This window comes from Centruroides sculpturatus, unplaced genomic scaffold, assembly GCF_000671375.1.
Source record: "Centruroides sculpturatus isolate CEXI.00-Female unplaced genomic scaffold, Cexi_2.0 scaffold428, whole genome shotgun sequence".
NCBI lineage: Eukaryota > Metazoa > Arthropoda > Arachnida > Scorpiones > Buthidae > Centruroides > Centruroides sculpturatus.
Window position 1 is genome coordinate 148250 of NW_019384614.1, and position 17181 is coordinate 165430.

At 32.1% G+C, this 17181-nt stretch overlaps 2 protein-coding genes across 2 annotated transcripts in view; both read left to right on the forward strand.

Annotated features, from left to right (window-relative positions):
* LOC111625319 overlaps window positions 1-13451 on the forward strand; it is a 15056-nt gene extending 1605 nt beyond the window's left edge. Inside the window, exons 2-5 of the mRNA XM_023368444.1 lie at window positions 499-573; window positions 645-749; window positions 3213-3302; window positions 10475-13451. Coding sequence (XP_023224212.1) covers window positions 499-573; window positions 645-749; window positions 3213-3302; window positions 10475-10900 — 696 coding nt within the window. The 3' untranslated portion in view covers window positions 10901-13451. The remainder of the gene's footprint in view (window positions 1-498; window positions 574-644; window positions 750-3212; window positions 3303-10474) is intronic.
* On the forward strand, window positions 3309-5888 carry LOC111625326. The gene has a single exon (XM_023368453.1). It carries the CDS (start codon window positions 4521-4523, stop codon window positions 5160-5162), a length of 642 nt encoding a protein of 213 aa, XP_023224221.1. The 5' UTR covers window positions 3309-4520; the 3' UTR covers window positions 5163-5888.
* Window positions 13452-17181: the final 3730 nt, after the last annotated feature.

Genomic DNA, 17181 nt, shown 5'->3' on the forward strand with positions numbered 1-17181 from the left:
AGTGACAAAAATGCTTAAAAAACAATTTAGATTTTTACTATTGGTTTAATAATAAGATCTAATGTAATGAGTTTTGATAAATGTTGTTTTTTATTTTCATGGATTAATGTACTAATATAATATGTAATCATACTTGAATATAATCATATGCATAATAACACATGCCTTTACCAAATAAATGAGTAAATCTTTATGAATTTTTACTCACATGGTTTATGGACCCAAAAAAATGTCGGGGTGGACAAACGCCCCACTGCACTAATGCCAAAAAAAAACTCAGTGCACTAATGCAGGGTTAAATATAATGTAACTAAAATAGTGACTATGCATTGTTGCAGAAAAATAATGATATTTATAAAAATAAATATATAAACAATAAATAATCCTCAATTTTTCATTGATAATTCATTTAATTTAAGTTGGAAAATAAAATTTATATAAATTTTTTAAAATTATATTTTTTGCTTTTAATTTAAAATTTTTAACTTTTTTTCCTAGGATGGCAATTTTGACCTGAATTTATTTGATGATTTTCATTTATTTACTGCACTGAATGAATACACAGAACAAAATGTAACAAATATTTTATATCCTAATTAATTTTTTTAATTCATAATTATTTACAAATTTTTTTTTTCTTATAGCCTGACTTTATTACTGTCCTAAAAGAATTTGAGAGTTCAGTTAAAAATGATACAATTGAGTTAAATTTAGATGATTATGTTGATTACTTTGATGATTGCAGCTTGGTAAGATTTTATTTAATACTAGTTACTACAAAATGTTCTGAAATGTGTGTAATGTATGAAGCCCTCGGGATGTATAGTGCTAATCTTCAGAATCATGTCTCTGAAGTAAGAGAGTTTGAATGTTTGATAAAGTCCTAAAATTGTATGTATAGTTGGGTGTTGATATTTTTGCTCTCCAAATGTTGCCTTTAGATGTGACTGTCATCTCATTATTTTGGAATTTTTCATTTTAGGATTTTTTCAAACATTTGAATTCAATTACCTCAGAAACATGATTTTGAGGGTTAGTACTATATGTCCCTGAGGGCTTCATATAATAGAGCTTATTTATACAACAATAAAAATCATTTTAGTAAATTTGTTAGAAAAATAAATATATTGTAGTTCTTTCATTTTTCAAACATGCAAATATTTATTTTAATAGTTTTATCTTAAATAGTTTATAAATTAGATGACTTCAATCAACTAAATTGTATCAATTAGTTGATTGAATACAGATTGCATTAAATATATAAATGATACTGTATTTTTTTAACAATGTTCTAAAAGACCTATTCTTAAAATATTTTGAGAATAAAGCTAAATTTCTTTCAACAATGCTACATATAATCAACTTAAGCTTGATATGAGGAATTTATTTAAAGATTTTGAAGGTAGACAGTAGGCCTCTTCATATTAGTATTAATTTAATAATAATTTTTCTAAATTATTTACTTAAATTAAATTTTTAATTTGAATAATTAGCTTAAATTGATTGAAATCTGGTCTTTACTTATATTATACAGTATGTTAAATGTAATATGTACTTTTTAACTTTCTTTAAAAAGTTATTTAGATGTTTTTGGTTTTATAGCCCTTCCTCTCGTCTTTACCACAATATTCTGCAATCACCTTGACATGTTTTTCATGGGGGGATTGATCTGAATTTGTCGAGTTTCATCCCTCAGTTTCTGACTTGTTTTGGGACTGGCCAAACCCACAATGGACATGGGGAAAAATACTTTAGTATCCATAAGGCTGTGAGAGTATAAAACGTGACAACAAATCATCACATAGAATTTTAGTGATTTCTTCGAAGGGAGAAATTTAGAACAAGCGTGCTTGATAGAGCAGACGCTTAGCAGGGGGAATCCACTGATCTCAATAGGGACTAGACAAAGACAACTATACAAATTAACAAGATAACCCTTTAATTTTCCTGGGAGCATACAGTACTTCTAGGAAAATAATAGTCATAGGAACGTACTGAGCCCGACAATTTAGTATACCGAATATCGTTAACATCAAATCTCCCGACAATATACTGCTCAAAATTTCTGTAATGTGAAGACATAAAACATACCAACAAATGAGTTTGAAGTGTATCTCTCCCTTTTCTTCACTCTGGGCAGAAAATAGTTCGAAATTCCAAAATCTCCACGCTGACTTGGTTGCACAGTCTTTACTTTCCCATGCAATTTCACCACCACCACTACGTTGCTTCTTCCCCGTCCTCTCTTCACTTCCGTTCTCCTTCTCCCTGAGACACACCCTCCAATAAAACTCCCACCCTCGGTTACACACCCCAGAATTACACAACTCCTCTCCACTGAGTCGGACCCATCATGTGGCGAAGGGGGGCAAGAAAAGACGTAAGGCACAAGGCAGTAAAAGTTAAAAAAAAATAAAGACACTATGGACACAGCCATTCTCTTGGTACAGTCAAGGTTAAAAGTACAGTACTGAAGTATTTATGCACTTAATGTATTTACTTACAGGTTCACCTCCTATAACATGATCTCAGTTAATCAAGGTTTTACTGTAACTGATATTTGTGTATCTTACTTTTCTTATTCTTATTGTTATGAATTATTATTTTACTTTCTTACTGATTGATTGACTATAATATTTTGTGTTTTAGATTCCAGTTGTCAATTTTGATAAATCATAATTGACTACTGGAAACTAAATCAGTGATTCCTAAACTTTTTTGAACCACTCATAAACTTGGTACCATAAACTTGTACCCAAGTACCTCAACTCATTTTTTTTTCGTGAGAAAGGCTTGAAAATATTTGTAGAAATGCTTTTCTATGAACCTCAGAGTTTATGTTTTTACTTTATATTATTCTCCACATCTTGAAACCATTAAATCTAATGTTTCTTCTTGCCCATTTTAATAGAGGAAAGAGAATGGTTATCAGTGATCTAACCTATGGTCATCATTTGGTCAGACCCCTATCTCCAGCAACCCTGCTACCCTCTTGCTTCTTTTTGTCACCTAGATTTACTCACTGTCTCTCATGACATTTGGGGATGGATGGATTAAATGGATTAAAAAGATCAGTAAAAAATCTTTTTTGAATGTTGGATAATATAACATAAGTTTTCATTGTACAATATTATAATGTATATGATATATTGAAAACATTCAAAATGAATGTTTTTTTTTCAAAATGTTTATCAATTAATTTTTTCTTTTAGCATCAAATTTATAGAGATATTATAGGCAAAATTTCAATGAATTCTGAAAGCTCTAACATAGGAAATGATGAGATGGATGAATTAGACCCGGTAAGAATTTTAAAATATTAGACATATAGATGTTTGAATATTTAAAGATGTTTCTTTATATAATTTTTGATTTAAGAAATGTTTTGAAGATATGTTTAACATATCAGAATATGAATTTAAACTATGATGATGAAAGAAAATATAATGTTACTGTTTCTAATTAAAAAGTTTTTCTAATTAGAATTCTAATTAATAATCCAATGAAACTTAAAATAAAAATCCTATATCCCATGTTCCATTTAGAAACACTGCACTTGACAGTTGTGCTGTTTCCTATCATATGCTGTAAAAGACAATAGACAATTAAGTGAATTATTTAGATTATGTATTTGATTTGTTGCCATGGTGGATAATTGATAAGAGTTTCAGTTTTAGAGCACACTTATTTGACATTTTTGCTATTAAATAATTTTATAACTTAAAATAGCATTAAATTGATAACTTATTTTAATTGTATTTAAGGCATTTTATTATTAGTAATGTAACTTTGAAAATTGTTTCTGGACTTTCATATTTTTATGCTTAATGTGGAAAATATAAAGTGATTTAAAATCAGTTATAATGTTTGCTTCTTATGGTTTATTCCAATGACCTTTAAACCAGATTTATTCACAGCAATCTCATCACATCAATGGCTGTTTTTTACTAAGGATGTTCATATTGTACTTTGTAAAAGTTGGTTCTTCTTCTTTTCCTTGATTACTTGAAATGCATTTCAGATTTTGCAAAAGTAACATTTTCTTTCACTCTTTGATTGAGAAGATACACTATTATTTTCTCATAAAAACAGAAATGCAAAATATTACAAGAATATTTTAAAACTGCCACCTAAACAATCTTTCTGCAAAAAATCTACCAACATAAACAAACAAAGTAGTCTTGCATTGTGCTAAAGGTGCAGATAATATATGTAGACTACATAAATGAGGAAAAGAACGGTTGACGGAGAAGATCCACTTATATGGTATCTTAAAATGTTGTGGCCAACCTGGCAACACTTACCGTGCCCTTAGTTTTTAGTCTTTGTCTCCCAGACAGCCTGTCTGATCACGTGCACGGTACTGCCGGCATTCTGTACAGTATTCGAGCGCTTAATAAATTTGTTTTATTAATTGAAATCTGCAATTATTTGATCAAGACTCCAAAGTGGTAAACAGGACGTGATCACAAGAACTTATTTAGCCAATTCTGTGAGTATTTATATTATATATTTCCATCATGAGCAAGAGCAAAGACCCCGTCGAGGTAGCACGTGTATCGGTGAAAATTCCACCCTTTTGGAGAAAGAATGTTAGAGTATGGTTCACACAGGTGGAATCACAATTCGCTGTCTCTAATATCACGACAGAGGTTATGAAATACCACCATGTACTAGGATCACTTGACTGTGAAATAGCCGAATTGGTCGCCGATCTAATATCCCAACCGTTGACGAGCACGCCCTACACAGACCTAAAAACGCAATTAATCAACGAGTTCGAAGAATCCGAAAGTAGGAAGGCAAAAAAATTACTCCTAGAAATCGAGCTAGGAGACAAAAAGCCCTCGGCACTACTTAGAGAAATGCGGGCACTGGCCGGTACACAAGTAATGGACGAATTCCTTAGAACGCTCTTTCTACAGAGGTTGCCTAACAACGTGCGTTCAGTTTTAGTGACCAAGCAAGACAGTCTCCATACCTTGGCCACTATGGCTGACAAAATTATGGAGATAACCAGTCCTAATACAGACATTTGTTCCACTAGTGGTGCAACCGCACACCAAACAGATTGGCTCTCTCGTTTGGAGAAAGCTGTATCAGAACTTGCCATTTCGATCCACGAGTTACGAGCACGTTCCTCATCACGCTCAGAGAGATGACGGCGCTCTCCCAGTCCAAATGTACCAGGTTATAATGTTTGTTGGTATCACTTCAAATTCAAAGCGAATGCCATGAAGTGCACCCCACCTTGTTCTTTTAAACGTGTCATCAAGGAAGCCTCGGGAAACGACTAAGCCCCGCTCTCTCTGCCACTCAGAGGGGCAGGGAGAAAACATCCAATCACTTATTTATTTTTGATACTACCACTGGTTGCAGATTCCTGGTAGACTCGGGGGCAGACATCTCTGTCTTACCTCCCACCACCCTAGAAAAACGACATATCAGTAATCGTCAACTTTATGCAGCTAATGGCTCCATAATACCTACATATGGGGAGCGCCTCCTTAAACTTGATATTAGACTCTGACAGATGTTTTGCTGGCCATTTACCTTAGCGGACGTACATCCTATTATAGGAACAGACTTTCTACGTCACTTTGGCATTCTTGTGGATTTAAAGAATAAGTGCTTGAGAGATAATCTCACTCACTTGGCAACCCCAGGAACTACCACCGCCACTAATCAGCAAACTGTGCTAATGGTATCACCCCAACAGAAGTATTCCAAGCTTCTTTTGGAGTTTCCCAACCTCTTGAAGGAACAACCTACATACCAACAAGTTAGTGACCATAACGTTTACCACACAATCGTCACGACAGGAGCTCCAGTCACTGCTAAGCCAAGACGACTCCCTCCTGATAAGCTTGCACAGGCAAAGCTGGAATTCCAACAGTCCAAAAGTTGCTGGTCCAGCCCTCTACATCTTGTTCCAAAGAAGGACGGCTCATGGCGTCCTTGTGGGGACTATCGGGCCTTGAATGCTATCACGATACCAGACCGGTACCCGATACTCCACCTTCAAGATTTCAATTGCCAACTGAGAGGCAAATCCATCTTTTCTAAAATAGACCTGGTGTGGGCATTCCACCATATACCTGTGTCACCAGAGGATGTTCCAAAAACGGCTGTGATCACACCCTTTGGCTTATTTGAATTTCTAAAATTACCATTTGGGCTACGCAATGCTGCCCAGTCATTTCAAAGATATATCCACAATATTTTACGTGAATTAGACTTTGTCTACTCATACCTTGGTGATCTTCTCATCGCATCTCAGTCAAAAGAGGAGCACTTGTTTCATTTAAGAACACTGTTCACAAGGCTGCACAGACACGCCATTAACATCAACCTGTCAAAGTGTGTTTTTGGTGTGCAGGAGGTTTCTTTCCTGGGCTACAACGTCTCCCAAGCAGGAATTGTACCCCTGCCTGAGCGAGTCCAAACCATCTGAAACTTTCCATGCCCAGATACCATAGAACAGCTCGGAAAGTTTCTAGGGCTAGTCAACTTTTATAGACGTTCACTGCACAACACGGCACACACACAACAAGCTCTCTTTGATTTGTGCAAAGACACCAGGAAAAGAGACAAACGTAAAGTGCAATGGACCCCAGAGTCAATTGCAGCCTTTGAACAACTCAAAGAGGAACTAGCAGGTGCTACCCTCTTGGCCCATCTTTCCACTGACCTTCCAATGATGCTGATGGTGGATGCATCAGACTTTGCTATAGGAGCAGCTCTTCGACAGAGGAATAGTTCCATTGTCGAACCTCTAGGCTTCTTTTCTAAGACACTAACCAAACCACAGGCAAACTACAGCACATACGACCATGAACTCTTAGCGGCATATTCAGCCATGCAATACTTCCGCCACATCTTAGAAGGCAGGAATTTCACAATATATACCGATCATAAACCCCTAACCTACGCATTCCAGCAGCGTTCAGATAAGGCATCTCCTCGCCAACTCCATCATTTAGACTACATAGGTCAATTTACCACAGATATCAGGTACATACCAGGGAAGGACAATGTAGCAGCAGATGTCTGCTCAAGAATCAGCTCTTTTTTCTCCCAACAGGAATACCCCTGGAAGATATTGTCCCTACACAAGCTGTGGACAAAGAGCTTGCTCAACTTCAACAGTCACAAACATGTTCACTGAAATTTGAAAAGGTTTGCCTCGAAAACGGAATTGAAGTGACATGTGATATCTCAACCAGTAAACACAGGCCTTATGTACCTGAACAGTTCCGCCGACTAGTTTTTGACTCACTACATGGTTTAGCACATCCTGGAATGAGGGGTTCAGTGGATTTGGTCAGCAAATGCTTTGTTTGGCCATCAATGAGGAAAGATGTCAGGTTGTGGGCTAAAACCTGCATCGCATGTCAGAAAGTCAAAGTAGGAAGACACACTAACAGTGCAGTGGGGACCTACAGCCAAGTCGATCACCGTTTTTTTCACATCAACATTGATATAGTGGGTCCCTTGCCATCTTGCCAAGGTTTTACTTATCTAGTAACAATCATAGACAGATTTTCACGTTGGCCAGAAGCCATACCGGTGGCAGACATCTCAGCTGAGACTATAGCCAATGTAATCCTTTCTACATGGATTGCACGCTTTGGCATACCACATATTATAACCATTGAGAGGGGTCACCAGTTTGAATGCCAACTTTTTGCTGACCTCACCAAAGCCCTGGGAATTAACCACATTAAGACAACAGCTTACCACCCAGCCGCAAACGGAAAAATTGAATGGTGGCATCGTCAGCTCAAGTCCTCTCTGAGAGCTCAGCTGACCAATAATTGGGTTTCTAAACTCCCAACCATCCTCTTGGGGCTAAGATCCTATGTCATCCCCAATTATAACACTACAGCAGCAGAGATTACGTACGGCGAACCCATTGCACTGCCTTCTGATCTCCTCGCTGACCATGAGACTACTTCTGCCAATAATTTTCCTACATTGATCTGCAGGTTAAAAGATCACATGAGGTCGATTCGCCCAGTCAGAGATGTCCACCACTCGTCTAAAAATATATTTTTACACCCTGAGTTGATGACTGCCTCACACGTCTTCGTACGTCATGATGCATCACGCAAACCATTACAACCAATCTATGATGGCCCTTTCCGTGTCTTATGACGCTCAGAGAAACACTTCAACTTAGATATACCTCGAGGAAGAGCAAACTGTTTCAATCGACCGCCTCAAACCCGCTTTCTTTCTGAAAGTTACAACCACCCCTTCGCCATTCTCCAACAGTGACAATGGACCTGTGGATAGAAACGACCACCTACTGGATGAGACCACGCAAATCCAGGCACCTTTTCCATGGACGACTCATTCTGGACAAACTGTATGTTTCCCTTCTAAGTTCCTGAGTGTTGTCACTGGGGAGGGAGTATGTGGCCAACCTGGCAATACTTACCGTGCCCTTAGTTTTTAGTCTTTGTCTCCCGGACAGTCTGTCTGACCACGTGCATGGTACTGCCGGCACTCTGTACAGTATTCGAGCGCTTAATAAATTTGTTTTATTAATTGAAATCTGCAATTATTTGATCAAGACTCCAAAATGTTAATAGATGGCTTAAAAGTGAATTTTTTAATTTTCAGTATTTATTGCAGGCTTCAAACAGTATCCAAAAATATTGAAGGATTCTATTGTAGTGGTTTTTATGAAGAAAATTTTTTAGGTATTTAAGTATTCATGTACTATTTTGTTTTTCTGGTTTTATAAAAGTCAGTCTTTTCTTCTTTCCTTTGATACTTGAAATGTATTTTAGATTTCTCAAAAGTACTCTAATTAAAAAAAAATTTTTTATTAGAGAAAATAATGGGTTTCCCCTTCAAAGACTGAAGAGGCTTTTACTTTTGAGAAATATGAAATACATTTCAAGTATTGAAGGAAAGAAAAAAGACTGACTTTTATAGAATTCGTAGGAACCTCCTTGGTAAAGATTAATCCTTGGTTTAAAATAAGCTGTGAATAAGTCTGATTTAAAGGTGATTGGAATAAAATGATTATTTCCTTTTATTGATAGTAGTAAACAAGAACCTGCAAGAATTTTACAGGTTTGAATGAGTCATTCAAATAACCTGATCATTCTACTATCAATGCTTTATGTATTGATATTTTATTTTAAAAATTATTATTTTTTTATAAAATTTGTAAGTTAAACTTTAATTATAGAAATATAAATAAAATATTAAATTATTTAATAAACTTCCCAATACCTTGATACTCAACCAAACGATCACTGTAATTAATTACAGTGATTGTTTGGTTGAGTGTTAATTAAATCATTTTTAAATAATAATTTATCTGTTTTTATTTTACTTTTTTGAAGTAAATATCTTAATTCAATAACAATATAATGTGATATACAGTATTTATCAAAATTTGAATAATCTAGTTTTAATGAAATATTAACTTTAGTTTATTTTGTAAAGGCACTATTAATGATTTTTCATTCCAAACAGATAATTTATTATAATTAAGTAAGCAGTGAGAGATAATTTTAAAGTGACAAAGTTTGCTTATCAAACTATATTAGTGAATCTTATATTTTTGTTAGATTGACAATTTAAGAGTTTATTTCTTCATGTATAAATTTTATGTAAAAATATCTTTAAGTAAAATTGTACTGTACATGGGTATGTGTGTGTTTGCATATGGAATACAGTGGTGCATACAAAGGAGGAGGTAAGAGGCTCTGGCACCCTCCAAAAAAAGAGGGGAAACCAGTAGAAAATTTTCTAAAAATCTTTTTCTAATTAAAATTTACTTTTTAATTTATATTTGTGTCATGTATTTTACCCATTAACTAAAGAATTAATGGTCACATAAGGTGGGAGTTTTATTGAATTTGTATTAAAATTTTTATTTATTCATTCAAATTGGCTTCCCCAAGATTAAATCCTGAGTGCACCACTGGTAGAACATACATTTAAAAATTTTCTACTAATTTTGAAAACTGGCAGAATAATTTTCTACATTTTAAGAAATTATTTTATCAATTTTCAAAGTTACTATATTAAAAAATATATAAGAAACTATTATTAATTTTGATGTTATTAAATATAAATATTTTTTTAAAAAATGTTAAAATGTAAACATTTTTCTTCTACACAGGACTGGCTACATGACCAGCAAAGTAAGCATTTGCTCAAGATGGCATATTTTCAAGGGTGATATTTAGCAAAATAATTCTATAAAAAAATATTTAAAAAATTGTAATAAAAATTAAAAAATGTAATTTAAAAAATTTTATTTTGTATTTAAAATAGCTCAGATAAATACAACTTATTTAATTTTTAAAAAATATGGGGCAGCTAACAACTCTGCTTGCTTGGGTCAGCAAAAAGTCTAGAGCCAGTCCTACCTGCAAATTTATTATCATTAAACTTTTTTATATATCTGATACATAATATATATAAATGATAAATTTTTTTTTCACAGAATAATACCAAATTTAATTTGATAGAATTTGTATGTAATGATAAAAGAAATGTCGTAAAAAATGAACAGATATTGAAATATGACAATTTAGATGCTAGTGATAAAACAAAATGTATTTTACAAGAAAATGATTTTCAATTGACTTCTCAATCTAACATAACATCAAATAAATTAAATAGTGTTGAAAATATAAATTGTTTATCTAATTCTTCAAAATCTGCAAGATCAGATATGGAAAATAAGAAGTTGCATGAAAAAGAATCCAACACTCTTCATAAACCCATTTGTTTAAAAAACTTAGTAAATTCAGATGTTACTGATATTTCTGATGAGGAAGTTGATGTTATTACAGTAGATGAAAATACAATCAATTTTTTAGAAAATTTTAAGCTATCTATGAGGAAGCCTTCAATGAAGAAATTTTGAAGATGAAAAATGAAAATTCTGAACCAGCAAGGAGCAAATTGTAAATAAAGGAAAGTCAAAATGTATATTATTGTAGATGTAAATCAAAAGCAATAGTAAAGTTAAAGCAATACTTCAAGTCTTTTTTTTTTTTTCCTTTTTTTTTGTTTGTTTTAGATGCTAAAATTCACATCTTCCTCTCACTTTCCAGCAATTTACTGATTAAAAACGAACATTTTTGGCTACTCTCATTGACCTATGTCAGGTTAAGCAGAATTCTGTATTGAATGTTTATAGCAGATTTGAAGTTTGGAATAACACTGGTTTTCTTTGATATAATTGTCTTGAATTAAAATATATTAAATTGGGGGTGCTTCTGTCTGCCGAAGCTGCTGGCGCGTTTTTTTACTCACTTCAAATTCAGGTAAAGAACGTATCCTATCAAATAATTTTACGTTAAAATTTTTACTGTTTGTGCTGTGTGTTAACATTATAATTGTTGGAAAATCTATCAATATAATTAACATGCAACGCTCGCCAATTAAAAGAGGAAGACCACCACTTCAAAAGTCTAAATCAACTAGTAGAAAGGAATCTGCTTTGACCACTAATACTAGGTTAATTACTGACTACAATTTACTTGTTGAAAGAACTTCTCCTGAACCATCCTCTGCAAATGCAGGTTCGAACCCTGAAACTACACTTCTAAGTTCACAACTATCAGGTGAGCCATTTGATTTTTTATCTTCTTCACCAGGAAAAAATTCATCTGATATATCAAGTATTACACTATGGAATAAAATTTCTGAATTAATTAATGTTTCTAATACGAGAATATTAAGTCAAATGTCTATTATCAAAGAAGATTTGGACCAGATTCGTAATAGTATCCAAGAATCTAAAGACCAGAATCAAAAAATGAATAGTCAAATAATTAATCTTGAACAACAAATTGCTAATTTGAAAATAGAAAATGAAAGTATGCAATATCGAATGGACAATATGGTTAACGTGCAGCATCGCAATAATATAATGTTATATAGATATCCCAGTAAAACTTGTCCTACCAAGTTAGAAGTGTTTAATCTTATTAATGAATCATTAGAATTACATGAAGTTACAATGGATGATTTAATAGCGATTATTCCAATAACTAAATCACAGTATCCAACAATTAAATTAATTATTAAAAATACTCAAATAAGAGATTACATATATTCGAGTTTTATAAAAATGAAACAGCAAAACCTATCGAACGTATGGAAAGAAACTCAAATTTCACAGGACCTTATAAAAAGATCTAGATTAAGACGTAAACAATTAATTCCTTTTTTGAGCGAATTAAGGAAAGCAGGTAAATATCCAAAACTCCGAGGTGATACTATACTGTTTGGCAATTATTCTTTGACGTATAGCTATGTGTTGGAGGGGCTGGTATACTTGGATTCTTTTACCCCGTATTCCGCTTCTGAGATCACTCCGCAATGACATATGATCAATTTAAACACTCCTATTTAAGACTTACGTTTTGTGGTGACTCAATTATTAAGTCCCTTGCTTGCTGCACGTAATAATAATGAAAGTTTATATGATATTGCGTCCAATCAAAAAGACTCCCATTTTGTAATAAATAACTGGAACTCCTAAGGTCTTAAGTGATGTTAAACAGAATAAAATGGGTCATGACCTTTTAAAAATAATGACTTAAGCTCAACTATATATTCTTAATAGCAGTATTGAAAAGGTATATTCTTTTGCATTTACTTGTGTATTCACTTCGGGAAGTTCTACAATTGATCTGTTTATATGCTTAGAATTTCTAGTAGATTAAGTTCGGAAATTCAAGTACTAAATTGTGACTTATCGGATTATTTTCCTGTTAGTTCTCACTTTGGATTGAAAGATTCATATCATATTAATTATATTATATCGAAGAATATGATAACTGACTATCAATATTAATGATATCAAGAATAAGTCAGTGATAGGATGAGCTGTTTATTGGTTGAGAGATTAACTGAAGATATTGAAAAATATACTAAGTTTGTAAATATAATAAAAGAATATGATAAAACAAGATAGAATAGAAATTCGAAATTATTAGGATCAAAAAACTATGGTATGATTCAGATTATATGAATTTAAGAATGAAAATAACTAAAGCATTACTTCAGTTTAAAAAAAAAAAAAATTATCAACGGCATTCAGTCAATATCGTTAAGCCAAAAATCTATTTCAATTTATTAAAAATTAAGAATTCAAATTAATTTACAGAAATTACAGTTTCTCCTATGCCTATATAAAAATTTCTTTCAATGAAAGTTTAGATATTCCAATATCTACTGAAGAACTGGATTTATCAATTCGTAAATTAAAAACGAAAACAGCTCCTGGAATGGATATAATTACCACTAAATTTATTAAACTTCTTTTGCCAGCGGATAGGCGAGTTCTACTTGATTTTTATAATCATTTTTATAAAACATTTATTATATTCTCACTGAGTGTCCAAAGAATGAAGAAGCGCAATGTAAATTTAAATTAAAAGAGTTTTTTGATTTAAATTAAGAAGAAATTTTGGAACCAATCTAGAAAGAATTCCATTATGTAAGATGTATAATATTCATTACTTTTTGTTCATGTTTTAAAAAATTTGAAATATGATATGTAGATTGAATGATTAATATGTTATGTTTAACAAATCTTATGTAACAAGATATTTTAAAAAATGTTTCAATAAGTAATAATTGTATTTTTGCAATTCTCTAAAGTCAACCCCCTGTAACAAGATTTTTCTTATTACAATAAAGTATTTGTAGTAATAAAAATATATTAAATTTACATAGAGATTAATATACTTTTAACAAATTAAATGAACAATTATGAATAAAATTATTAAAATGCCTCTAATAAATAATATAACTGAAAAACTAAAAAATTAAATTATTTGGCAAGATGTAAATTGCTATTATTGTGTGTATTATTGGTCACTGCTGTTTTTTAAGGGATTATTCAACATAGATTGTCATGCCTTGAATATGGATATAGATTCTCTCTTGTTAATGCAACTTCCTGTAAGTGTTGTGGCAAATATTTCAAACGCTTCCATGGTTTTTTGTTTATGGTTATTGAATGTGCATTTTAAAAGCTTTGAGTCTGCCCATTGTGGAGACATTCCTTGCTTGCATAGTGTGCTAGAACTGTACTTTATTTGTTTTTACTAATATTGTATTGGTGCTATTTGAGTCTTTGTGCTAAGGATTTGTTTTTTGAGCTTATATATGTTAGACTTCTATCGAATTTGTCATAGTGGTATGGTATACTGTATACCCCAGGAGTTTTGCTATCTTCAATCTTATCCTTATTGTTGTTGAGTAGTTTGTATACAGTTGGGTTGCATTTATAAGCTAAACAGGTATTTAATCATTTTGTTATGATTTTGTAATTTTAATGTTAATTTATATTAACATTAAAATTAGGTAGTAACATTAAAATTAGGTAGTAATTTTAATGTTAATTTATATTAACATTAAAATTACTACCTTTCTTTGTCTTTTTATCAGATAACATCATTTCATCTTCATCTTGTCTAGGACCAAATGCTATATTAGAACATTTTTTTGTATATTATTAGGTTTCCTTTATGGTCAGAATTTCTCTTGGCTATTTATTTTATACAAATTTTCATTTTTTTAGCCCTTTCTCTCCTATGGACACTAAGAGGTTTAGCACATTGGCTCTCTAAAGAAACTGTACAAAAAAAAGGAAGTCAAGTCATACCAAATAGTATAATAAAATTCTAACTTACATTTAAGTTTATTTTTGCAGTGTATGTCTTGCCTATCCTGTTTTATTCCTAACAGTTCAATACATCAGGTTCACTATTTATTTTGTTTGTTTATTTTCACATATGTAACAAGCAAAATTGTTGCACTGAAGTCAGACTAGAAAATAAATATCTGTTTACTAAAAAAAACACCTACAATTCACTGCTTTATTTGTAGAGGTATTCTTTTTTACTGATCCTCATACACTAAGCTCTTTTGGATCTCTGCTCAATCTTCTGAGTTTATAACAAACATAAAATAAACACAAATAAAACCAAAACACCAGAGAGTAAACAATCCAGAGGTAAAACAGTCTCTTCTCTCATATCTTTTTCAAAGTTCAACAGTTGTTACATTCAAAAGATTGAACTCACACTATAAAAAGAAGACAAAAGAAACAAAAAGAACATTTTGATTTTGAATACTCTTACATGAACTTTTAAATTTATAGCAGAACAACACTTTTTACAACTGACCCAAAGAATCCTCTCAGTTAAATTAAAGTAGTTTTTCTAAAACTACTTTATGCTACGGAAAACTACTTTGTTACTATGGATAAGAATTCTGACAAAATTTTGTTCTGACGAGTACATCCGAAATCCTTGTCAGAACAAGGTGGCTACACTGTGTGTGTTTTCTGATAGTCATTATGTTTCTGCCTCCCAGCAAAATGGATGAACTTGATGAGTTTTATTTTCTTGAAAGTCCGTTGATTAAGTTATTGTTGATACATGGTGGGAAAACAGAGCATGTTAATTACTTATTTTCCACAACAGATGATAAGGGAGAGTTCCAAATGTTATATCAAGATTTGTGGAACAACCCACAAAAGTTTTTCGAGTATTTCAGAATGAGAGCTATCTCTGCCAAGAAATATCACTGTTGTGATAGTTTGTCTTTCATATCCCACAAACACCTATTCTCGAACACAAGACTAATCAATTTATCAATATCCATGTTGAAAAAAACCAAAACACTCAAAATTCAACGTCAGAACGCACAAAAAAATCAAACTCATTTGAACGCTCAAATGGCTCTGACTACAGCGTGCGTGTTTTGACATGCCCTTTGCTGCCAAAGTAAACACTCTCATTGGAAAACAGGTAATTGTTTGTTTGGACGAATTCGTCAGAACAAAATTTTGTCAGAATTTGCACCCATAGTAACTGTAGCCTTATCTGAGATATCCCTTGTATAACAAGGTAGTTAGTTCCAAAAAAGTAGTGTTATGCAAATCCGTGCTATATGAAACGAGATTAATACAAAATACAGGTTAAGCTACAAAAGTTAATAAAAGTATATTATTCTTTTTAAGCACTAAGAGAAATATGTTTATTAAAGCAATCAATAACTTATTTTCAATAAACAATTAACTGTACTATATTACAGTTAATTGATATATACACATTAATATTAATTTTAGTTAAACGAGGGTGTTTTCATTTTACAAAGTATTGTTATCTGAGTTTTTTGTTGATCTTTATCATAATGATCAACAATGTCTTCATTTTTTAAATTTTTACCAAAAAATTTTTTTGTGCATGACAAAATAGAAAATAAAAATATGTTATTAATTGAAAATTTGTTCTAGAAGGTCATGTTTGAGGACTGAGCGATGTTTTCCAGACTTTGTATTCAAATAACGAATTGTTTGAGTTGGGAAGTTTGAATACCAAGATACTAATGTATTCAATTCATCATTTTTACTAATGATTACTTACCTACACTTAATAACACTTTCCTAAAAATATTTAAATAAATTTTACTAAATATGAAGATTAATCTATAAAAATAAAACAGTGACAGTCTTAAAGGCTAAAATCTAAAAGCAACAGCAATGACATCTGGTTGATAAGAAAGCTAGGACAAGGAGGAAAAAAATTGTACTATCAGTTTTCATTAAACCTGACAAAAGATACAAAATAAATTGAAAATTTCAATATTTTAAAATCCATGTGCAAATTTGAGATAACATGCATGCTTGAATTAAAAAATATTGAATAAAGGAGTTTTCACTTAAATATTGTGAAATTTTGTATAGAGGATTTCCCAAATTTTTGAACCATATTAGAACAAAATCATGTTGTAGATGTGCTGTGTTGTACAAGGGTAACCTTTATTAATTAAACTTTTTTATTTAGCAACCATTTCTACACATTTGAAAAATTATTGATGTTCCTAGTATTGACTATTACATCTTTCATACATTGTCTGTAAATCTCTATCTTTTCTGCCATTGAGTTATTCTCTCTTTTTCTAACTTCTGTGTCTAACTTAGTTCTATCCCACTCAGCTTCTATGTTCTTACTATACATCACTGCTGCTAAGCTTATTCTAATTTTGTCTTTCTTGTCCTTCTGATGTCCCCTAATTAAGAAGTTTTCCTCAAGTTGTGTCCAGTGGCCTTTACATACATTTTTTCTTTTCTCCCTTTTTCCTCTGAAGGTTCTTATAGATTCCTGCCTTGTCAAAAGA